Here is a 26,254-nt window from a genome sequence, read left to right on the forward strand (position 1 = left end):
TCTGGAATATCAAGTCTGTGTTGAGTGTCCTGGTTCAGTTCTTCAGGATCCCCCATGACAGAATGCACAGACATATATGAACCATAGGATGTATACGAAAGTTATTCTGCTCTTTCCATGGTCTCACATTAGGAATCCAGGCTGGCTCCACAGTGAGCAGGATGAGAGACAAGGAGTTCAGCAAGGATGCCACAAGGTTTTCCTATCATTTTTATGTTGCTTTTTGACTTAGTGCATGCCATTACTGTAACATTTTAACTATTTTCCAGAGATGGTGGGGTTGTGTGCAGAATCCTGGAGCATTTCACTCTACCACCTTGTTCTTGGAATGATTTTATTAAGTCAAGAGCTTATTCTCTTTTGGCTCCTAGAGAATGTAAACACCAGAAGCCCTTGCATTAGTTAAGACTGGTCTGCAAAGGGCTTGCTGAGCTGTTGATGCCTCCATGCTTTCCTTCTTTAGAGGACCAAGGATGAGCACCCCAGCCTTGGTAGTGAGTGATCCACACCCTTCTATAGCAGAATTTGATTTGCTTATATTTTGTTGAGGATTTTGCTTCCATACTAATGAGGGCTATTTGTTCAATTTTCTTTTATTTTCTTGTGTGTCTCACTGTGGATAAATGTCATACTTTTTTAGAATGGAAAACTTTTCATATTTTATTTTAAAACACATTACTATCAGTACTTATTTACAGCCATCTTGCATTTTCCTCCCACGTTCCACCTTGTTCTCTACACCAACATAAAATGAAAGGGTTGGTAACAAAAATTAATCGGTAAAAGTACTTTAGTTTTTTCTTTAAAAAAAAAAAAAGCAAATACGATTATCAAAAACCCAAATTAACACACAAGCTATGTTAAAAAAAAAACTCCCAAGCTTCTTCTTATAAACTTTTATCAATAGTTATTACCGTTTTGAGGTGTTGTATTTTTCATGTTACAGTAGGTCACCTCAAGGAGACAAGCCAGTACCCAGCCTATATTCATGGAGCTTGACTGGATAAAACCATTGGGTCCTCCTGCGTCTGTGTACATGATGTTGGTGTTGAGTCCTTTAATCAATTGTTAGAAACCTCACCAGCAGAGGACTGTAAGTAATAGTAATAATACTGTAAGCAATATCTGACTATGACTAAATGTTATCTTGAATCACAAATCAAGAGAGATCATTTAAAACCCCCTTCTAACCAATATCTATCTCTGGGAGACATGAGGCTTTTTCTTACTACCTTAAAAAAAGACTATTTAATTTTAGCCCTGGCCCAAATATCCCCTTAAACATACACAATTTATATATAATGTATTTTAAAATAAACCAGAAATGGGAGATCATCAACATGACACCAGCATCTGCATTTGACACTGAACTAAATACTTTAAACCATGCTAATAACTTCATCTGCATATGGTAGATGCTTTGTTGGATTACATAAGTTGCCATTGGTCTTACAAAACACAGAAAGAGATGAGCTACATCTTGCACTCTAATTGCTACCATATACCTTTTTAGATACTATTCTGTGACCTACTTTGCCCATTCACTGTAACATATCTACTCCATCCTTTTTATTGGTTGTAGCCTATTTCAATGGTTATCTCCCATTCAATATGTTCTTCTTCAATGACTGATACTCCTCCCATGAAGAAGCATAGTCTGTTTCCTTCTTTTGACTTTGAGTAGGCTTGACTATGAAGGAAGTGATGCTGTTATTTCTGAGGCAGATCATAACAGGGACACTGATTCTGTTTGGTTCTCTTGGGATCTCACTCTTGGAACCCAAGCACCATGCTGTGAGGAAGTGCAACTACAAGGAAAGGCCATGTGTACATAATCCAGTCAACATTCCTGAGTTCCCAGCTAACAGCATCAACCACCACACTTGTGAGAAAGTCATAAGATCAGTATTTTCCAATAGTAATGGAACACAAATATGGCCACATGTATAACTTTAAATTTTCTAATAGCCACATTAAACATTTTAATTGTAATAACATCCTTAGTTTAACCCAATATTTCCAAAATACTCCAACATGGAACCAATGTTTTAAAATTGAGATATTTTAAAGATTTTCCTACAAACCTTCAACTCCAATGTGTATTTTACACTTATAGCACATCTCTGACTATCCACTAGTGGCTACCTTATAAGACAGTGCAGCTTCAGATGATCCCACTGTCCAACCGTGAAGTCACTTCCAACCTCAAGTTTTCCCAGCTGGTACCTAGCAGCATTTAAAAGCTGTTCCCTCTAATCTTTTTCTGAATTCTTGACCCATAAAGCCTTTGAGCATAACAAAATAACTAAATTTGGGGTGGTTTATTATGCATCCTGGTATACTGGCCTATGAAAGTTCTATGATTTAACTTTTTTCCCACCTTCTTTCCAGATTTTTATTACTATAAACTATACTATGTCTGTAATCATTTCTTGATACTTCAAAAGGCATTTCTAGCTCACAGGAATATATTTTTAGATTTTGATTCATTCGTGTTACCCAAACTGTTGTCCAAACCCTTCAATTAGTTTTCATTAAAAACAATATAGATGTGTTCAACTATGTTTCTTGCAATTAATTCTGCTCCTTTCCTAGTTTCTTTAGTTGAATGCTTAGTTCTTTTCTTTTCCATTTTATAACTTCCTTCTACAATTTTGCTTTGGTGTCCTCTGTTTTAAATAACACCAGTGATACACTGTCATTGTAAAAGACTCGAGCAATGCATAAACTATATAAAATGGAGTACTATACTATTCTATGACTTGGCACTTTCTTTTCCACTTTAATCCTTAGCCATCTTTTTCAGTTCATACAAGTTTAACTTATTAAATGTCAATTGATTAGCTGCACGTAATTGTTAAATGACTACATGTAGTCCAAAGAATGCACAGAATTTTGCCATTGTCCTAGGAATGGACATTATGGCGACTAACTTTTCATTATTACAATGCTGTAAAATCCATCCTTGCCCTTTATTACAGATTTTAAGAAGTGTTAGGTCAAAGGGTATAAGCTTTTCTAAGAATTGAGATGTATTGTCAAATTATGCTTATCACCACAAAACACTGTTAATTCGAAATTCCTTCACAAATATGAACATATCTGTTGTCTTTGCACCATCAAAAACATCAAATATTTTCAATCTTATTAACTTTTGTCAAATACGCCAATTCATATTCCACTAAAGCTGGCTATCACTTGTTATGTTTGACCACTATTTCTTTTCCTGATTACTGTACATTCACATTCCAGACTATTTCCTATTTCTCCACTATTTTAATATTTTTCTTATGCATTTGTAAGCACTCTTTAGACAAACTATTGTTTGTTATATATGATAGTGGTCATATTTTCTCCAAATTTGACCTTCTATGTATGTGTGAACAGTGTGATGCCTCTGGTCATACAAAGCTTTTAGTTACTTAGTGGTTTTTTTTAAATGGCTCCTGAATTTTCTAATTTATGAAGATGACTATATTAAATTATAGAAGATAAATGCATACTTTAATTAAAACCACAAAGAAAACAGCCAATGCCAAAATTCCCTTCATCAATCTGGTACTACATCCACATCAAAGATAAAATAGTAAAGTTTGGCCTTTATTTTTCCAGATCTTTTTAGATGCATAACATAAATATAGACGTGCATACATTTTTTTTCTTTTAAAAGCATCATATAAAAATATATAAATAAAGGAGACCATAATATAGAAGATTTTCTGCAACTTGCTTCTTTAACTTAAGGTATCATGGGGATCGTTCTATGATCCTATATGGAATTCTACCTCATTCTTTCCAATTGCTACATAGTAACTATTTCCATATTGATATTTAGGTTCTTCCCATGTATTGCTAATACATTGACCACCCTCACAAGTGAGAAGCTCTAAGAAAGAGGTATACAGAATACTTCTGCTAAATGAGTCTTTTTTTAATGTCTGTTCTTTGATAATCAGAAGGAATAAACTACTTTTGAATGACTTACCACAACTACATTTGATGAGTTTTTGTTATGAATTTTCTTATGCTGTTTAAAGGCTGAACATTGGGAAAAAGCCTTCCCACATTCATTACATTCATAAGGTTTTTCTCCAGTATGGATTCTCTGATGTCCAACAAGGCCTGAGCTATGCCTGAAGGCTTTCCCACATTTCTTACAAGGATAGGGTTTTTCTCCAGTATGAATTCTCTGATGTCCAACAAGGGTTGAGCTTGTCGTAAAGGCTTTCCCACAGTCATTACATTGATAGGGTCTACTTTCACTGTGAGTTTTCTGATGCCCAGCAAAGGATGAGCTATACCTAAAAGATTTTCCACATTTACTACAGTGATAGGGTTTCTCTCCTGTATGAACTCTTTGATGGCAAATAACCGTTGAGCTCTTCCTAAAGGCTTTTCCACATTCATTGCAACGATATGGTTTCTCTCCAGTATGGATTTTCTGATGTTCCAACACAGTTGAGTTATCCCTGAAAGCTTTCCCACATTCAGTACATTTAAAGGGCTTCTCTCCACTATGTATTCTCTCATGACGAGTTAGGGATACATTCTGAGCAAAGGCTTTCCCACAGTCATTACATTTGTAAGGTTTCTGACCAGTATGAATTCTCTGATGACTTAAAAGGATTGAGTTCTTTCTGAAAGTTTTTCCACAATCATTGCATTTATGGGGTTTCTCTCTAGAATGAATTCTCTGATGATTAATGAATGTTGAGTGCTTCTTGAGGAATTTTCCACATTCAATACATCTATAAAATTGCTTGCCTATATGAATTTTTTGATGATTTAAAAGGGATGAACTGCTCATAAAGGCTATCCCACATTCTTTACATTTATGGGGTTTCTCACCAGTATGATTTCTCTGGTGGTTAATAAAGGATGAATTATATTTGAAGACTTTCCCACATTCCTCACATTTATAGTGTTTATCTGTGGAGTTTCTTCCTTCCCTGTCCATATCTCTTTCTGTCATGACACTTTTTGATTGTTCTTCCAGAAGAGATCTTCCAGAAGTATTGTGCTTTAGGGATGACATCGTTGTTTCAAACCAGTTCTCTTGAACTGAAAAAAATTTTTTACAAATTCATCTTCTCTATGTTGAATTAGTAAAAATGAGAGTTGCTCAAGAATAAGGAAAATGTTTTATTCTATATAACTAAGGGTAATGTAGAATTAAGGTATCTTACATTGTGATTCTTGCTAAGAAATGACAGCAAAACTAAAGATAGAAGTAGTAAGTAGAATTCTAAAGAAATGGAAGGAAGTTATAAACATGATATTTAAGGAATTCAAGGAACATCTTAAAATGTTGGCAAGTTAGGAAAGTAGCATAGAAAACAGGTAAAAAACAAAAAATAAGAACAGTAAAGATAGGAATGTGAAGAAAGATCAGAGGATAAACACAAATTTGGGGAGAAAGCCCAAGTATCACAAAGCAAACCATGATTACTAGAGCAGATTTCTGTAGGGTGGTATATTTGAGAACATCATCCTGTCCCTAAGAACTTAAGAATATTTCTTTGTGAGAATTTAATTGTGAAACAACATTTAATGGATCAGAGAAGAAAAGAGAAAAAGTAAGGAACCAAGACAGTTCGCAGGTCAACAAATTTTACTGTAACCTAATCTGAGCTTTTAAACACTTCTAAGAAACGAATATGCCAATCAAAAATTGGACCCTGTGATTACAGATACCAGATCTGAGAAAAATTAATCCAAATGATTTTGAAAAGGAGAGTCTGGAAAACTAATAGAGACAAACTACTGATAAAATTAACAATCACTGGCCAATCCTTTTACTAAATTTTTCTTTTTAAAAGCATTTTTATATATAAATGTATATGTTTATATATTTATATTTATTAACTGGATGGAAATTCCATAAATCAGATACTAGACAGATACTAGAGCTAAGACATTTTTTAAGGAAATGCAAATTGGAGGCAAAGTCTGTCAATAAACACCTCAAATCCTTCAAAGGGCCTTTGATGGGTTATATAATTATTATGTAATAATTAAAGTAGAAAAAAATTTCAAGATACCAATTGTAAAGGTAGGTAGAAGCAAATTAGTCATGAAGAGCAAAGCACAAATATGGACCCTGTTCTATGATAGAGGTGGTCTTGCAGAACATTAAGGAAAAGATTTTTGTGTTGGACAACTGGGTGAGATAAACATGAACCTTGCTCATCCCATGCACACTAACCAATTCTAAGAAAATGATGAATCTAAATGTAAAAGAAAAATGAAAAAGTTTCTAGAAGTTAACACAGGAGAATATATTCATGGACTTCGAGAAAGGAAAGATTAAATAGGACAAAAAGCATTGTTAAGAAAGGAAAAGACTGATTAGAGTTCATTAAAATTAAGAACTACTCATCAAAAGACCATTAAGAGTGAAAATGCAAACCACAGAGAGGGGTCATGATACAACATATGTAGTCAACAAAGAACTCTTTGAATATGTATTTCTTAAAACATGTTACAATGGCCAATAAATATTTCAAAATGTCAACTTCATTAGTTATCAAGAATATGGATATTAACGAGCTACACTACACACCTATCAGAATAACTAACTACAAAAAACTGACTTAAAGCATTGGCAAGGATACAGAATAATGGGTACTCTCACACTGATGGTATAAGTATACATTTGCATAAAACTTTAGGAGTTTGTACTAAAATTGAACATATGCATACCCTAAGAAAGAAATTCCTCTCCTAGGTATGCCCAACAGAAATATATCCACATATGAACTAAGAGATATGTATAAGAATGTTCCTAGCAGCATTTGTAATAGCCAAAAGCTGGAAACATCCCATTTTATCCATTAATGGCAGAAGAGATAAACTGTGGTATTATAATACAATGAACTATTCTAATAGCAGTGGTTTCCAAAGTATGGTCTCAAGACCAGCAGCAGAAGTTTAAGCATCACTTGGGGACCTGTTAAAATTCTCAGGTCACATCCCAAACATAATGAATATAAAACTCTGGGGGTAAGGCCCAGCAATCTGTATTTTAATATGCATTCTGTAGTATACTAGAGCGTAGGAACTACTGACCCACAACAAAGAAAATGAAAATGAATGAATCTCCCAAAACATAATATGTAAGAAGCCAGACCAAAAAAAAAACCACAAAATAAAAACTATATGATTCCATTCATATGAAGTTACTAAACAGGCAAAAATAAGCCACAATGTTGGAAATCAAAACAATGATTATGCTGGAATGCTGGGAATGGAAGGGATAAGATGTGATTTACTGGGGTATTGCCATGGTTCTCTTTCTTGACTTGAACATTGGTTACAATGGTATTCCCTTTAAAAATATTAATTTTGGCCATACATATATATCAATTTCTGAAGCAGATGTGCCTCCTGGTAAAGGTAAGCTGGCCCACGTGGAGAGCTGGCCCACGCAGTAATGCTGGCCCACACAGGAGTGCTGGCACAGCAAGGTGATGCAACAAAAAGACACAGAGGAGGGAAGTGGACTTGGCCCAGTGGTTAGGGTGTCCGTCTACCACATGGGAGGTCCGTGGTTCAAGCCCAGGGCCTCCTTGACCCGTGTGGAGCTGGCCCATGCACAGTGCTGATGCGCACAAAGAGTGCCCTGCCACGCAGGGGTGTCCCCGACGTAGGGGAGCCCCACATGCTAGGAGTGAGACCCCTAAGGAAAGCCGCCCAGTGCGAAAGAAAGTGCAGCCCGCCCAAGAATGGCGCCGCCCACACGGAGAGCTGACACAACAAGATGACACAACAAAAAGAAACACAGATTCCCGTGCTGCTGACAACAACAGAAGCAAAGAAGAAGACACAGCAAATAGACACAGAGAAGAGACAACCAGGGCAGGGGGGTGGGGGGGAAGGGGAGAGAAATAAATAAGTAAATCTTTTAAAAAAGAAAAAAAAAAGACATAGAGGAGAGACAATAAGAGACGCAGCAGACCAGGGAGGTGAGATGGTGCAAGAAATTGAAGACCTCTCTCCCACTCTGGAAGGCCCCAGGATCAGGTCCCAGTGCCGCCTAAAGAGAACACAAGCAGACAGAAGAATGCAGAACGAATGGACAGAGAAAGCAGACAACAACAGTGTGTGGGAGAAATAAATAAATCTTTAAAAAAAAAATGATAATGAAAGCACTTCATGTCAGAATCTACTGGAAACAGCTAAAACACTGCTCAATCAAAAGTTTATGGTTTTCATTTTTATATTCCATAAGCAAGAAAGAAATAAAATCAATGAAATAAGTAAACAAATGGAAGGGCAAGACAAAAAATAAACCTAAGGAAAGAAAAAGGAAAAGTTAATAAAGGTAGAAATTAAAGATTGAAAACACAGAAAACAGTAACATTAATAAACACACCCAAACCCAAAAGCTATTCCTTAAAAAATATATACTTTATTAATATGTATCAATAAAATTAACTTGTTTAAAGAATAAATAAAAATAAAATAAAGGAAAAAATGGAAAGAAAAAAGGCAAATAAAGAAATCGGGGGAAATAACCAACAGTGCAAAGGATATTATTTAAAAAATCATAAAAGTCTACTTTGTTTAATATTACACATATAAATTTTGAAAATACATATCTATGCTAGATTGTTTTAGGAAACTATTACCAAAACTGTTCCACAAAGAGAGACAATCTACTTGGACAAGTTATTAGAGAGAATGCTGTCAAAAACGGCCCCCATTTATTTTTCTTTTCCCCTGCCACATTAAATAAGTAAAAATAAAACAAATTACCTAAACCTTTAAAGAAGAGTTAACTCTCAAGAGAATTATACTATTCCAGAGGATGAAAAGAGGAAGGGTCCAAAAAAAGCATTAAAACAATTGAAATCAAAATCCAATGAGAATATGTAGGTGAAAAATAAAAATGTAAACAAATTTCTTATGAATAACAGTGCAAAATTTTAAATATAAAGTGAACAAATAGAATCACCCACTGGCACATTAAAAGAAAATTCCACAGTGGCAGTTTGAAATTAATTATGAATTCCAAAAAAATATTATGTTTGTAAACATAATATGTGTTCCTCCTGGGATGATCTCCTTTAACTGATATAAATTCAAAGGCTTTACGTTTGACTGATATAAATTCAAAGGCTTTACGTTTACTTAGTTAGATCAAGATCAGGGCTTTGATTTGACCAAGTCATTGGGGCATGCAGGACTGAGTACCCACCCCACTTGGTGGGCTGATAAGACTCTCACACAGAAACAGATGCACAAAGAAGATACACAGAGGGTTCTGCAGCCCCGGGAAAAGACAAGCCCTATATCAGCCTACAGCTGAGATCAGAAGAAGCTGGACCCACAGAGCCTTTAGAGGAAGAGGAAGGCTGAACCCTCACCGACATCGCCCACCATCTTGCTTCAACATGTGGCAGCAGACTATGGATGAGGAAGTACCTCTTATGGTACCCTGAGTTGGACTTTTTAGGGCCTTGTGACTGTAAGCCTAGACCCCAAATACACCCTTTACAATAACCAACAGATTTCTGGTACCCCTTCTGGCTGACTAATACACCAACCATGACCATGACTAGGAAAGCAAAGCTATTAAGATAAGTGAGAACAAACTTTACCATATTAACAGAACAAAAGAGAAAAGAGAATCATCACTATATATTCTTTTGTTTCCTGTAGCAGTATAAAACTTTCTTCATATGTAACGTGCATATTTCATTTTATTCCCAGTTTAAATTTTATTTATTGAAAAACTCAACATCCATGGTTGATTTTTTAATTTATTAATAAAGATGTGACTTAGAAACTAACATATACAGACCTCGACCCAACAGCCCAGCTTAATGGGAGAACCCTAGATACCAACCTATTAAAGCCACAAAAAGGCAAGCATATCTGTCACCACCACTATAGTTGACCCTGTTCTGGAGGCACTGAGATTCTCTTTCAAAACTGAGGTAAAGATCAAGACACTCTCAGATAAACAAAAGTTGAGGGGGTTCATCACCACTAAACATGCCCTACAAGCAAAGCAAAAGGGAGTTCTTCAGAATGAAGGAAAGAACACTAGTTAATGGTCAAAAAAAGCATGAAGAAATAAAAATCTGCAGTAAACATAAACATCTGGGTAAGTGTAAATACTAGCTATTATTGTGCTGCCTTGTTTGGTATGTGTATTAGCCAAAGGGGTGCTAATGCAAAATACCAGAAGATTGTTGGCTTTTATAAAGAGTATTTATTTGGAGTAGAAACCTACAGATATCAGGCCATAAAGCATAAGTTCCCTCCCTCACCAAAGTCAATTTCCATGTATTGGAGCAAGATGGCTGCCAACATCTGCCAGGGTTCAAGCTTCCTGGGTTCCTTTCTTCCTAGGTCTTGGTTCTCTCTTGGCTCAGGGTTCCTCTCTTCCTGGGGATTGCTTCTTTCTGGACTCAGGGTTCCTCTTGCTTCTCTTTCCTCTGTGTGCTTACTTCCCGGGGCTCTAGCTTAAGATTTCAGCATCTAACTACATTATCAAAAACCCTCAACTCTGTCCTTTGCCATGTCTTTTATCTGTGATTCCCCACCCACCAAGGGGTGGGGACTCAACACCCTACTGATGTGGCCCAATCAAAGCCCTATTCATAATTTAATCATGCCCAGGTACAGACCAGTTTACAAACATAACCCTATATCTATTTTTGGAATTCATAAGTATATCAAACTGCTACAGCATGTAACTCCACTTCTTCCTACAGGTGCTAAAATACAAATGCATAAAAAGTAATGATAAATCTAGGTTTTTTGACATACAATGTACAAAAATATAAGTGGTAACAAGTACAAAAAAAAATGATGGGGGAATGAGGAGTATAAGAAAAGTCTATGTTGATGTTATTGAAGTTAAGTTGGTATCAAACCAAATATAACTGCTACATATTTAGAATGTTAAATATTAACCCATGGTAATTAGAAGGAAAACAAATAAAAAATATATCCAGACAGAAATGAGAAGGCATTCAATATAGAACAGCAAAAGAAAGCACATTAATAAAAAAGTATACTTTAACAGAAGTGAGAGACAAAAAAAGGTGTAAGACTTACAAGACTAAATAGCAAAATGACAGAAGAAAGTCCTGTATTATCAGTAGTAACTTTAAATGTAAATGGATTTAACTCTCCAGTCAAAAGACAAGAGTTTGGCAGAATGGATAAAAAAGTGTGACACAACTATATGCTGTCTGCAAGAGACTCACCTTAAAGTCAAAGATAAAAGTAGATGAATGGATGGAAAAAAATACACCATGCAAGTAGTAACTAAAAGTGGCTACACTACTATTGGATAAAATAGACTAAGTAAAAACAGTTATGAGAGTCACAGACAGTCATTACATATTGATAAAGAAGACGCTTCAACAGGAAGACGTAACAATTATAAATATATATGCACCTAACAGCAGAGCCCCAAAATATATGAAATAATGACAGAGTTGAAGGGAGAAATTGACAGTTCTACATTAATAGTATGAGACTTTAACACATCATGCTCAATAATGGACAGAACATCTGCTCAGATCAATAAAGAAGTATATGATTAGAATGATACACTAAACCAACTAGAACTAATAGGCATATATAGAACACCTATCAAAAACAGAATACACATTCTTCTCAAGTGCATATGGGTCATTCTCCAAGACAGACTATATGTTGACTGATAATAGAACCCTCAACAAATTCAAAAATACTGAAATAATTCGAGCTATATTTTCCAACCACAATGGAATGAAGCTAAAAATCAATAACAGAGAGAAAGAGAAAATTCACAAATATGTGGAAATTAAACAGTACCTTCTTAATCAATATGTTAAAAAGAAATCTGAAGCAAAATTAGGAAATTTTGCTTCTGAGGTGAATGAAAATGAAAGTGCAATATAACAAAACTTATGGGATGCTGCAAAGCAGTGCTGAGGGAAATTTATAGGTTTAAAGGCTTACATTAAAGAAGAAGAAAGACTTCAACAGAGACCTAACCTCAAAAATACAATTAGAAAAAGAGCAAACTAAGCCCAAAGCAAGCAGAAGGAAGGAAATAACAAATATTAGAACAAAGATAAATGCATTTTTTTAAATGGAGATTAAAACAAAACCAAAAGTGGGTTCTTCAAAAAGATCAATAAAATTGACAGACTTTTAGCTAGACTGACAAAGAAATAAATGGGAGGACACAAATAACTAATATCAGAAATAAAAGGGGGGCATTACTAACAATCACACTGAAAAAGACCTATAAGAGAATATTATGAACAACTGTATACCATTAAATTAGAAAACCTAGATGAAATGGAAAAATTCCTAGAAACATACAAATTACCTGCATCAAATCAAGAAGAAATACAAGATCTTAACAAACCAATTACCAGTAAAGAGATTGAATAGGTCTTTAAAAACCTTCCAACAAAGAAAAGCCCAGGACCAGATGGCCCCACAAGGAAATTCTACCAAACATTCAAAGAAAACATAACCCAATTCTGCTCAAACTCTTACAAAAAATTGAAAAGGGGGGAACACTCCCTAACTCATTCTATGATGCCAACATCACCCTTATACCAAAGCCAGATAAAGAAACCACAAGAAAACTACAGACCAATATCTCCTATAAATACAGATGCAAAAATCCTCAAGAAAATACTAGCAAAACTGAATCCAATAGCTTATTAGAAGAATTATACACCATGATCAAGTATGATTTATCCCTGGTATACAAAGTTGGTTCAAGATAAGAAAATTAATATAATATACCGCATTAATACTGCATTAATAGAATGAAGGGGAGAAAAAACATATGACCACCTTAATGGATGGAGAAAAGGCATGTGACAAAACAGCACTTCTTCTAGATAAAACCACTTAGAATACTAGGAATAGACACAACCTTAACATGATAATGGGCATACGTGAAAAGCCCACAGCTAACATCCTGCTTAATTAGGAAGACTGAAAGTTTTCCTTCTAAGATCAGGAATAGGACAAGGATGCCAACTGTCACCACTGTTATTCAACACTGTATTGGAAGTAATGCCAGAGGAATTAGAGAAGAAAAATAAATGAAAGGTATCCCAACTGGAAGGAATTAGTAAAACTTTCCCTATTTGCAGATAATTTTCTTCAGGACACTTCCTTGGTTGGCCAGCAAATGTCGCTCTTTGGCAGCTCTCAGTTCAAAGCTTGGTCAGAGTATTTATTGCAACACACACCAGATCAACATGACAAAGCTTCCTGTCTGGAAGTCAGGACCCTGTAATTCAAACTTTCTCTGAGACAGTTCTTCAGCCTTCTCTGGCAGCCCCCTCCCTCTTCCCAGTTCAGAAATATTCCCCCTCCCCTGAGTCCACAAGGAGCAGTCCTGGTTAATAGAGAAGGAAATTCATGGAAGCTCCCAAGGTAAACAATGGCACAACCCACCTGGCCTCAAAGGGCTCTTGGGACCAACAGATCAAATTTTGAGTCAAAAGCTGAGTCTGCCTGAGGTTGTGTCCCTCTCTCTCCCTTTCCTGGGGTGTCCTCAACAATTAGTCCCAGCTAGAAGAAAGGGAGACCATGAAGTTCGGATTTCTCCAGTGCTTTGCTGGCTCCCAGGGCAAACCACTGTGTGGTCCCACCTGGCCCAGGGATACAACCCAGCTGAAAGTGAAAGGTTGGAAGAAGATACTCCACACTAACAGTAATCAGAAAAGAGCAGGGGTAGCTATACTAATATCAGACAAAACAGGCTGTAAATGCAAAAAAGTTATGAGAGATACAGAAGGCCATTATATATTAATATAAGGGACAATCCACCAGGAAGATATATCTATGTCATAAATATCAATGCACCTAACAAGGATGCCCTAAAATACACAAGACAAACTCTGGGAAAACTGAAGAGAGAAATAGACATCTCTACAATAATCGCTGGAGACTTCAACACCCCACTCACATCATTAGATAGAACAAGACAGAAGATCAACAAGGAAACAGAGCGCTTGAACAATATGATAAATGAGTTAGACCTAAGAGACATATACAGAACACTGCATCCAAACTCAGCAGGTTATACATTCTTCACAAGTGCCCATGGATATCTCTCCAGGAGAGACCACATGTTAGGGCACAAAGCAGCTCTCAATAAATATAAAAAGTCTTGAAATTATACAAAGCACCTTCTCAGATGATAGAATTAAACTAGAAACCAATTAGATAGGAAAAAAGTAAATTCGCAAATGTGTGGAGGCTGAACAACACACTCCTAAATAATCTGTGGGTCAAAGAAGAAATTGCAAGTGAAATCAGTAAATATATTGAGACAAATGAAAACAAGAACATAACTTACCAAAACTTGTGGGATACGGCAAAGGCAGTCTTCAGAGGGGAAATGTATAGCTCTAAATGCCTATATTAAAAGAAAGAGCTAAACTCCAAGATTTAACTGAAGTGGAGAAACTAGAAAAAGAACAGCAAACCAATCCCAAAGGAAGCAGAAGGGAAGAAATAATAAAGATTAGAGAAGAATTAAATGAAATTGAGAACAAAAAAAATAGAGAAAATCAAAACAAAAAGCTGGTTCTTTGAGAAGATCTGTAAAATTTACAAACCCCTAGCTAGACTAACCAAGAAAAAGAGAGAGAAGATGCAAATAAATACAATCAGAAATGAAAGGGGGAAGTAACAACTGCCCTCACAGAAATAAAAAGAATTATAAGAGAATACTATGAGAAACTGTATGCCAACAAACTGGACAACCTAGATGAAATGGACAGATTCCTAGAAATGCACAACCAACCTACACTGACGCTACAACAAATGCAAGAACTTAACAAACCAATCACATTTAAGGAGATTGAATCTGTCACCAGAAATCTTAGGGAAGAGGACGTGGCTCAACTGATAGAGCATCAGCTACCACATGGGAGGTCCAGGATTCAAACCCAGGGCCTCCTGACCAATGTGGTGAGGTGGTCCACGCGCACTGCTGATGCTCGCAAGGAGTGCCAAGCCACATAGGGGCGCTCCCACGTAGGGGAGCCCCACACACAAGAAGTGAGCCCCACAAGTACTGAAAAAAGCGCAGCCTGCCCAGGAGTGGCACTGCACACACGGAGAGCTAACACAGCAAGATGATGCAACAAAAAGAGACAGATTCCTGGTGCCGCTGACAAGAATGCAAGCAGATGCAGAAGAACACACAGCGAATGGACATAGAGAGCAGACAATGGGGGAGGAAGGGAGAGAAATAAAATAAATCTTGAGAAAATAAAAGAAATCTCCCAGAAAAGTCCAGGACCAGATGGTTTCACCAGTGAATTCAACCAAACATTTTGAAAGAATTAACACTAATTCTGTTTAAACTCTTCCAAAAAAATTGAGGAGGAGGAAAAATCACCCAACACATTTTATGAAGCCAGCATCACCCTAATACCAAAGCCAGATAAAGATACTACAAGAAAACTACAGACCAATCGAATGAACATAGATGCAAAAATTCTCAACAAAATACTTCCAAATAGAAACCAAGAGCATATCAAAAATTATACATCACAACCAAGTGGGATTTATTCCTGGTATGCAAGCCTGGTTCAACATAAGAAAATCAATCAACGTAATATACCCCATTAAGAAATTGAAGGGAAAAAACCACATGATTATCTCAATCGACACAGAAAAGGCATTCAACAAAATCCAGCAACGTTTTTTGATAAAAACACTTCAAAAAGATAGGAATAGTAGAAAAATTCCTCAATCTGATAAAAGGCATATATGAAAAACCCACAGCCAATATCATACTCAATGGGGAAAGGTTGAAAGCTCTCCTTCTAAGATTGGGAACAAACCAAGGATGCCCACTATCACCATTGTTATTCAATATTGTACTAAAAGTTGTAGCTAGGGCAATTAGACAAGAAAAAAATTTTTAAGGCATCCAAATAGGAAAAGAGGAAGTAAAACTCTTACTGTTTATGGATGACATGATCTTGTACTTAGAAAATCCTAAAATATCCACAACAGAGCTACTTGAGCTAATAAATGACTTCAGCAAAGTGGCAGGATATAAGATAACACACAAAAATCAGGAATGTTTTGTATACCAGTACTGAACAATCTGAGGAGAAAATCAGGGGAAAAATTCCATTTTCAATAGCAACAAAATTTAATCAAAGAAGCACAGGACCCATATGCAGAAAACTACAAATCAATGCTAAAAGAAATTTTAAAAGACCTAAACAAATGGAAAGACATTCCATGTTCACGGATTGGAATAAATATCGTGATGATATCAATCTTACCAAAACTGATTTACAGATTCAATGCCATACCAATCAAAATCCCAACATCTTATTTTAGAGAACTAGAAAAGGCAATTACCAAATTCATTTGGAAGGGAAAGTGCACCTGGCTAGCCAAAAGCATTCTAAAAAAATGAGAACAACGTAGGAGGAATTTCACTGCCTGACACTGAAATATATTACAAATCTACAGTGGTCAAAACAGTATGATACTGGCACAGACACACCCATCAGTGAAACAGAACTGAGAACCCAGAAATAAACCCTAACCTATACAGTCAAGTGGTTTTTGACAAACCTACCAAGTTAATATTAAAGGGACAAAAGGGTCTCTTCAACAAATGGTGCTGCAACAACTGGCTAACTATAATCAAAAGAATGAAAGAGGACCCCTATCCCACTCCCTATATAAGAATCAACTCAAAATGGATCAAAAATCTAAATATAAAAGCCAGGACCATAAAACTACTAGAAGAAAATGTTGGGAAACATCTTCATGACCCTGTAATAGGTGGTGGTTTCTTGGACCTTAAACTCAAAGCACATGCAACAAAAGAAAAAATAAATAGGACCTTCTCAAAACTGAACACTTTTGCACCTCAAAAGACTTTTGTCAAAAGGGTGAAAAGCTAGCCAACTCAATGGGAGAAAATATTTGGAAATCCCATATCCAATAAGGGTTTAATATCCATGATATATAAAGAGATGTTAAAACTCAACAATAAAAAGACAAATGACCCAATTAAAAAACGGGCAAAAGACTTGAACAGACATTTGTCCAAAGAAATACAAATGGCAAAAAGCACATGAAGAAATGCTCAACATCATTAATGATTAGCGTAATGCAAACCAAAACTACAATGAGATATCATTTCACATCTATGAGAATGGCCACTATTAAAAAGACAGAGAACTACAAGTGTTGGAGAGGATATGGAGAGATAGGATCACTTATTCACTGTTAGTGGGAATGCAGAATGGTGCAGCCACTGTGGAGGACTATTTGGCAGTTCCTAAAGAAGTTGAATATATACTTGCCACATGACCCTGCAATACCACTACTGGATATATACCCAGAAAAACTGAGGGCAATGACACAAACATCTGCACACCGATGTTCATAGCAACATTATTCACAAATGCCAAAATTTGAAAACAACCTAGGTGTCCATCAACAGATGAATGGATAAATTGTAGTCTGTTCATACAACGGAATATTACACAGCTATAAGAAGAAATCGTAAAACATATGACAACATGGATGAACCCAGAGGACATGCTGAGCGAAGGAAGACAGACACAAAAGGACAAATACTGCATGAGTGCGTTACTACGAACTAAGTACATTTGTAACATATTGTATGATTCAAAAACTTTTATATGTATCTAGTACATTTAATTGAGAAATGTTTTTATTCAACTGTGTTCTCTTTTCGGTTTTTAATTGTTTATATTTTCAATTATTAAATGTACAAAATAAAGTTAAAAAAATAAAGAAAGCCTATGCCCTGGCGGGGGGGATTTACTTATTAGTTACTGAACAAATTTTTTATATAAAATAGTATTATAGGGAAGCGGACTTGGCCCAATGGATAGGGCGTCTGTCTACCACATGGGAGGTCTGCAGTTCACACCCCGGGCCTCCCTGACCCATGTGGAGCTGGCCCATGCACAGTGCTGATGTGTGCAAGAAGTGCCGTGCCACGCAGGGGTGTCCCCCGCGTAGGGGAGCCCCACGTACAAGGGGTGCGCCCCATAAGGAGAGCCACCTAGCACGAAAGAAAGTGCAGCCTGCCCAAGAATGGCACCGCACACACGGAGAGTTGATGTAGCAAGATGATGCAACAAAAAGAGACACAGATTCCTGTACCGCTGAAAACAACATAAGAATACAAAAGAACACACAGCAAATGAACACAGAGAATAGACAACTGAGGCAGGGGGGGAGGGGAAGGGGAGAGAAATAAAAATAAATCTTTAAAAAATAAATAGTATTATATCAGACTGTAAGCAAAGGATCCAACTTTAATGCTAAGTACATATAAAAACTACTGAATAATTGGATATTTTTTCCCTTTTTTGCACAGTAAAAAAAGGATTTTTTAATTCATTTTTTCCCAGCAAGATTACATAAACAAATATTCGATGAAATAAAGTTTTCAGTGAAAAAAAAGGACATCATGTGGCAATGAAATAAGCCAGACACAAAAGGGCAAATATTGAATGATCTTACTGATTTGAAACAATTAGAATAAGCAAACTTATAGTCATTTTTCTAGAATTCAGGTTATCACATGTCTGGGTAGGGATAGGGTATGGGAAGGTTTAAAATGTACAAGGTTTCTTTTCAGAATGATGGAAATGTTTTCTTAGTGGATGGTGGTGATGGTAGCACAACATTGTGAACATAATTAAGAGCACTGAAATATGTATCTGAATGTGATTAAAAGGGAAATGTTAGATTGCATTCATAGTAATAGAAAAAAAATTATTTTCATCTGTGGAACTACACTACACAAACAGGGAACTCTAAGTTAAACCATGGAAAATAATAGTACAATTAGGGAAGCAGACTTGGCCCAGTGGTTAGGGAGGTCCGCGGTTCAAACCCTGGGCCTCCTTGACCCGTGTGGAGCTGGCCCAACCACAGTGCTGATGCGCGCAAGGAGTGCCCTGCCACGCAGGGGTGTCTCCCACATAGGGGAGCCCCACGCACAAGGAGTGCACTCCATAAGGAGAGCCGTCCAGCACAAAAGAAGAGTGCAGCCTGCCCAAGAATGGTGCCGCACACATGGAGAGCTGACACAAGAAGATAACGCAACAAAAAGGACAGATTCCCACGCCACTGGCAACAACAGAAGTGGACAAAAAGAACCTCAGCAAATGGACACAGAGAACAGACAACTGGGGTGGGGTGGGGTGCGGTGGGGTGGGGTGGGGTGGGGGAAAGGGGAGAGAAATAAATAAATCTTTAAAAAAAAAATAGTACAATTATAAAAATGTGCTATCATCAATTGTAATAAATGTTCCAGAGCAATGCAAGGTGTAAATAGGGTATATGGGAATCCTGTATCTTAAGCACGATTGTTCTATAAACCCACAACTTTTCTAATAAAGAAAAAAAAGATAATCACTGCAACATTGTAATAACATGTTCACTAACAAGGGAGTGGTAACAAATCACATTAAATTGGGACACCATGCAGGTATTAAAAAGAAAATTTGTGCCTCTAAATTATATAGCTATATGTAATAATTTCCAAGATATAAGTGAAAAAAGCAAGATGGAGAATATTGTGCTACCATGAGTTGAAAAAAAAAACAAAAACAATAAATGTATATTCTCACATGCATACCCTGTATCCAAACAAGAAATTTACATAAGGATGCCTCCGGGAAGGGAAACTGGGTGATTAGGAAAGGTATGTGAAGGAAACTGCATACCATTTGAACCATCTGCCTTTTGTACCATATGCATTTCTAAAACATAACAAAGGGAAGTATGTGCACACACAAAAAGTATAAATTCGAATGGTTGCAAAATCTTTGTAGAAAAGATTTATTAGTTCTCTAAATGGAAGAAAGGAGTACTGGAGGAGACATTGCTAGTTTTTGACTATATCTAAATTTTAAATGTCCTATTTCAAACCCAAATTTAAAACAGAAAGGAACAAAGAATAAAGAAGACTGAATTACTAATGTTACTGTAAAGCACCTACACAAGAATTTAGGGGCAAAAAAAGTTAAAACATAATAAGAATAAAGGGAATTACTGAAAAGCATTCCAAAAAAATAACCTGTTAGGTAAGATTCTTATGTTATCACTGGTATTTTCATGAAAAACTGTTTAAAAAGTTCACCTGAAGATGATTAAGGCAAAATGACAAAGTCTAAGAAGGTTTAGAAGGGATACCAGCAGGATAATGATTTTGGGTGAAACATCTGTGTTTAAGATTTAGAAGTAAACAGTGATGCACAGAAACATATGCAAAGTCTACTCAGAGAGAAATGAGAGCCAAAAGCATAGGAGAGCAAGAAGAGAAACAAATGAAGACCCATGAAGAAGGGAAGGAAAATGCTTCCCTATCAGTTTGTTTGCCAAAAAATAGCACTGACCTGCTAGGAAACCACGTTTATATTTGGAATCTTCTACTATCACGAAGTGATCTCGAACAAGTCACTTACTACCTTTGATTATGTTCTCTCCTCAAAATGAGAAATTACAGAAAAGCCCTCTAACCCACATTCATTTAAGTGCTATAATTCTTTGAAAATTAAAGCCAAGTAAAGAAAAAAAAAAAGAAACCGAGTATACTAGAAGCAAAACTGCTAAGTTGAAAACTGCAATAGGCAAGTGGATTTATCCATTTGTTAGGTGTCAGAAAAGCTCCAAAAAAAAAGAGAAACTAGGAAGGGGTATTTAGCCATTTAAGAAGCTAACTGTGGGGAAACGGACTTTGGCCCAGTGGTTAGGGCGTCCGTCTACCACATGGGAGGTCCACCACATGGGAGGTCCGCGGTTCAAGCCCCGGGCCTCCTTGACCCGTGTGGAGCTGGCCCATGTGCAGTGCTGATGCGTGCAAGGAGTGCCATGCCACACAGGGGTGTCCCCCGCGTAGGGGAGCCCCACGCGCAAGGAGTGCACCCATAAGGAGAGCCGCCCAGCGCGAAGGAAGGAGCAGCCTGCCGAGGAATGGCGCCGCCCACACTTCCTGTGCCGCTGATGACAACAGAAGCGGACAAAGAAACAAGACGCAGCAAAAAGACACAGAAAACAGACAACCGGGGGAGGGGAGGGGAATTAAATAAATAAAATAATTCTAAAAAAAAAAAAAAAAGAAGCTAACTGTGCGGGAATTTGGAAGGAATTGAGAATGGAGAGGAGGAAGAAATAAGCAAAGGAGAGCTGGCAAGTGCCTGAAAACAGAATTGGAAAGAAACACCTAAAGAGCTGGAGGATTTCAGGGCAGGAAGTCACAGGCCCTCGTGGAGGAGGGGCAGCTCTCCACAGGAGTGGAGAAAGAATGCGGAGAAATATCACAAGTCATCTGACATGATGCCACCAAGAAGAGAGGAAACTTCAGGTGCCCAAACCCTGTGCACAAACACGGAGGCTCACGAACGAGCTTTCCAACAGACTCCCACACACACCCCCACACACACTGTTCTCCCACCTCACTCACCTGCACAGGGACCTGACGGAACTTCTTGCACCTCCATCCAGGGCTCTGCCCCCTGCTCCAACTGGGAGATTAGTTTGGGTTTGGAAGAGAGAAGCCCTGCTCAAAGAGAAGGAAAAGGAATACGACTCTGGTAATGAGACACAGGAATCACCCCAGACCTCAGTCTAATTGGACTGTCTGCAAGGAACATGAGGGCTCAGTTTGGCCAGGAGGGTGGCATGAAGGACATCCAAATCAAGTACAGAAAATGTAGGGGAGAGGGTTGGTCAGAAAATCAGGTCCTCCCAGAGAATAAGAAATTTCTCCTGGCAGGAAAAATTTAGAGAACTGGGCAGCCTGCACACCAAAGCCACCCATCTTAAACGCTGTCTGGCTCAGAGGTTTCTGAGGGGTGGAAGAAGCATACACTCCAGCCACTAAGCTCAGGCTGGAAACAAAAGATGTTTACTTAAGAATTTTAAACACCCCAAATCAATCACAGACCTGGTGAAAGCACACTGCTTTCTAGCAGACCAATTTGGAGACAAGGAGAGTGAGCCTTACCTGTGGATACCAGGTGCCCATAGTTCTCCAGCATCACATCCCTGTACAGGGCTCTCTGAGCTGCATCCAGGTGTCTCCACTCAATCTGTGTAAAGTCCACAGCCACATCCCCAAAAGTCAGCAATCCCTGCAAACCAAACCCAATCCTGCTCATCCAAGAACGGCTGACACCTGAGGTCAGAGAGCCAGGAAGGGCTCACTGGAGAAGGCAGGCAAGATACTCAGGATCAAGTACACAAGGCCTTCTGGTATTTCAGACGGAGTACGGGAGGGAAGGAGGACACAGCTAACAAAGGAGGGGGAGCAGATTTCAGACTCAGAGAGCCCACTTGCCTCATAGGAAAGAACAACGAAAAATCTAGAAGCCGGAAAACCCAGGGTCGAGTGGGGAGGGGGACAGCAACTGCCTCAGTCACCTGGCCCCCTGGAATTCCACCAGCATGCCCAGCAGGCCTTTCCTTAAATGTTACCTCACAGAAAGGTCTTCTCTTTTCTCCTCCCCCTCTCCAGTGTATGACCCAGCTTGATTTTTCTTCCCAGGACTCCTCGCTGCCTGGCAGGAGGGGTTGCTATGGACTGTCAGCATCCTCTTCCTCAAATGTGGGCCCCAGGAGGGAGGGGATTGCTTGGGTCACTGCCATCTGGCACCCAAGGACATGCTGCAAATATGTACAACCCACAAATGAAGGGACACTGAAAGGGCACGCAGAGTGATGCTGGCTTCATGCTAGGCCTTAAGCTGACCCTGGTCTGACTCTGGGATAGGATCTTTAAAAACAGAATTGCCTTTTAGAGTGTTAGCAACTGAATGTGTAGCAGGCACAGTGCTAAGCCCTAAGACACACAGCATCTCTCTGAATTTTCCCAACTGGATAAGGCATTCTTGCGGCTATTTTGTGGCTACAGATACTAAAGCTCAGAGGGTGGAGAGAACTTGCTCAAGTCCCAGGGCTACTGGAGGAAAGAGTATAAAAAGCAGCTGTAACAATTAGCAACAAGACTCTAGTACAAATTGGATACTATGGCTGTGACCTATTAAAAGGAAAAAATAAGCCTAAAAAAATACATCTGCAAAGACATTTCAAACAAAATAATGTGCTTGATCAGAGTGATAGGAAAGTGGGTGAGTTTTAATTTTTTAAAGTTTTCTTTGTTACTGTTTGTATATGAAAAAATAAATAAACCATATCTAAAATAATCAAATATTAAGTATTACTTCCTTTCAAAATGTGGATTACTTCCCATCAATGCCTTAAAATCCTTCAATCCCAGCTTTCTCCAGGACAAAGGCAAACCCCGGCCCAGCATTCTAGACCTTGAATGGTTCCAACTTTCTCTGAGCTAGACTGTTCATAGTTCAGCCTTGGTCAGCTTTGTGCATGCAGCCATGCCCTCTCCTCTCCAATTATGCAAAGTTCATTTATTCTTCAGGCAGAGCTCAAATGACCACCATCGCACAACCCAGAAGCGTCCAGATCCCTGATGCTCAAGAGATTTCTACCATCTGTCATGTGTCCCACTCGCTGGTGACTGACTTTACATGCCACTGTTTTTCAACTTCTGTGAAAGGAGCTTGAGGCAAAAAGTATGCCTTTTGTACAAAGTTTTTTTTCAGATGCTAGCACTCTAGAAAACATGGAGAGCAATGATCCATTTGGTGAATGACTACATAATGGGTGGGGAGAAGGACAGGAAGGGATGACAGGGAAGAGGGGTCCCTTCCCTGAAGAGTTGGGATCCATCCAGATTTGGCTCACCTGCCTTGGTCTGCACACAGGACAGAGAAACTTGGGGAAAGAAGCATAAAGCCAAAACTCAGAAACGCATGGCGATTTCTCAGATGAAAGGAAATCCCGAACTTGCCTGGATCTGGGTTCTTGGTAGTGTCGGGGCCATCTGCTCCTAAACAGATCCCCCGGGCAGAGAATCCTGCGAGCGCCAACCTGGGAAACAATAAAGGAAATATGAGGAAGGCTCCTCATTCCCACTCTTGTAGAACTTGCTCACGGCAAGCTAGACAGACCAGGCCACCCCCTGCCCCTTCCTGCGAAGGTCAATGGGCAGGTGAAGGTGGTTAGGATTGCGAGGAAATGGCGGGCCGCCTGGAATCTGGTTTTGCAGGACTTGCCGGCTGCCCAAAGCCCAGCTCTGGCTGGGAAGTCAAGCACCTTTACTTACAAGGGTGGAAAGTCTTGTCAGTGACTCAATCCCTGCGTCTCAGCACAAACCCTTGAGCGTTCTATGATGTGACAGGCCAGGGGCAGACATTAGCTCCAGGCACTCAAAACGGACGGGTCCTTGCGAGTCCCTGCGTCCACTTACCCCCATCTGTCCCCACCTGTCCCCACCTGCGCCCAAGCGGTCCCCACCCTGTCTCACCTGCCCTCTGCCCCCGCCCTGACCCCACCGGTCCCCACCCTGGCTCACCTGCCCTCTGCCCCCACCCACTCCCATGCTGTCTTCACCTGCCTCCACCTGCCCCGATCCTGACTCTACCGATTCCCACCTGTCCGTGGTCTCCTAACCCGGCTCCTTCCTCGGCCGGATCCCGGGAGAAAGAAGTGGCGCCCCGGAGGCGGGGCGGCGGGGTCACACCGACCGCACACCGCACATAGAGGGGCAGAGCCCGCGCAGCTCTCGCGGCACAGGGAGGAGGGCGGGGCAGGAAGCGGAAGCGGCTGCCGGGGCTTCTGGGAAATGTAGTCCTGGGAAGCAGGCGTGCGCCATAATGGGAGTCACCTGGGTGACGAGAGCGACGTCGCCCGGATTCCACTTCAGAGAGTCTGAATTAAGAGCTCTGGCTGTGGTTCCGGCTTGCAGATTTTTTAAAGCTCGCGTGATTCTAAGATGCAGAGAAAGCTGACCCCTGCTGCTACAAACTGATGAGGATCCTTGGGACGTTTTGGGTTCCTTTGGGCAACTGATAATGTTTTGCTTTATTGGTTGCTTGTTACCAAATAATCCTGTTTTTTATTTTAAAAGAAAAAGCATAGAGAAAGAAGAGTACAGCACCTAGAACAGTAGAAATTTCCTCGCCGTTTTCTGGCATAGAAAATGAAACAAGATTGAGTCCGTTTTAATAAATATTATTTCCTAAGAAAAAATATATAACCATTTCTACTTATAGACTCTAGGAATTGGAAAATTTATGAAGGAAAATTTATTTATTTTGTTCAACTGGGGCCTTTTACTTGAAAGAAAATCTCTCAGTGTTACCAGATTTCATTTAGGTTCTTTGACTACGCTGGAGAAATGAATTTCAAGAGCACATGTGTGAGCTAGGCCAGTAATTTATTCAGGTAGGGAGGGAAGAGAAATGGGAGAAGATAACAGAGCAGGGGTCCCAGGTGGAGAAGAAGGGGCTGAAAAGTAATAAAGAGTGCTGATTTATAGGCTATAATTTCCCATTATAGGTTATAAATGCTCAGATTTTACCTGTGTGACGATCCAAGCAGGGGAGAATGCAGCTGCAGTCTGGGTCCAGAGGCTCTGAGAGTGCAGGAGAGAAACCTTAGGCCCTGTGCCTGCCTTTTGAACTGGGATAATCAAATTTGCTAGTGTCGGGGGAGGAGTTCCAGCTGTTTACCATTTTGATAGCTTATTTCTCCTATCAGTCTTGCAGGAGGGCCCAATGATATAGTCCTTGGGGAATATCCTGGGCTTCCCCTGGCTTCCGGAAGAAGTCTTCTGAGTGGCAAAATCTTGGGGAGGGTCTTCCAGCGCCATCTTGGGGTTACTGATGTCCACATGGACTTTCTGTCAGGTTCCAGATCCATCTACTGATTCCCTATCTTACTAGCCAGCTTCATTGGGATGGGGCAGTTATTCACCAATTTAGCAAGACTAACTGCTTCCAGATGCTGAGGATGGAATAGTGAACAAAATAAAGGATGTCCAGCCCTTCTTTTAATATTAAGCTCTAAAGGAAGGCCTCTTTGATAAGAGAGCAGATGAGCAGAGCTCTAAAGGAAGTATTTGTGGAAAGTCTGTTCCGGGCAGCCCAAAGAGAAAATGCAAAGTCTTCCAGGAGAGAGTGTGCATGTTTTATTTGAGGAACAGAGAAACGGCCAATGTGGTTAGAACACTAAGATATAGGAAAAGGCCAGATCATGTTGGTTCATGTAGTTCACTCTAAGGACACTGGCTCTTATTTTGAATGAGATAAAAAGCTGTGAGAATGTGGAGAGTGGAACCCTCATTCATTGTTGGTGGGATCTTAAAATGATGCAACCACTTTTG

The 26,254-nt window shown here is 39.0% G+C and overlaps 1 protein-coding gene across 1 annotated transcript; it reads right to left on the reverse strand.

The window, feature by feature from the left end:
• Positions 1-632: 632 nt before the first annotated feature.
• ZNF485 (zinc finger protein 485) lies at positions 633-24,678 on the reverse strand. Its single transcript, XM_058299199.2, has 5 exons — positions 24,522-24,678; positions 23,879-23,958; positions 22,016-22,142; positions 21,473-21,568; positions 633-5,061 (listed from the first exon to the last, which is right to left on the reverse strand). The coding sequence occupies exons 2-5, from the start codon at positions 23,909-23,911 to the stop codon at positions 3,953-3,955; spliced, it is 1,365 nt and encodes a 454-aa protein (XP_058155182.1). The 5' UTR covers positions 23,912-23,958; positions 24,522-24,678; the 3' UTR covers positions 633-3,952.
• Between the last annotated feature and the right edge of the window lie 1,576 nt (positions 24,679-26,254).

Source organism: Dasypus novemcinctus, chromosome 6 (genome assembly GCF_030445035.2).
Source record: "Dasypus novemcinctus isolate mDasNov1 chromosome 6, mDasNov1.1.hap2, whole genome shotgun sequence".
In the NCBI taxonomy this organism is placed as follows: Eukaryota; Metazoa; Chordata; class Mammalia; order Cingulata; family Dasypodidae; genus Dasypus; species Dasypus novemcinctus.

Coding starts and splice junctions, on each gene's coding strand:
- ZNF485 (XM_058299199.2), bottom strand. CDS start 23,911: ATGGCCCCGACACTACCAAGAACCCAGATCCAG. Junction 22,143..23,878: donor TACCAAGAACCCAGATCCAG/GCAAGTTCGGGA, acceptor TTTGGTTTGCAG/GGATTGCTGACTTTTGGGGA. Junction 21,569..22,015: donor TGGGCACCTGGTATCCACAG/GTAAGGCTCACT, acceptor CTCTTTGAGCAG/GGCTTCTCTCTTCCAAACCC.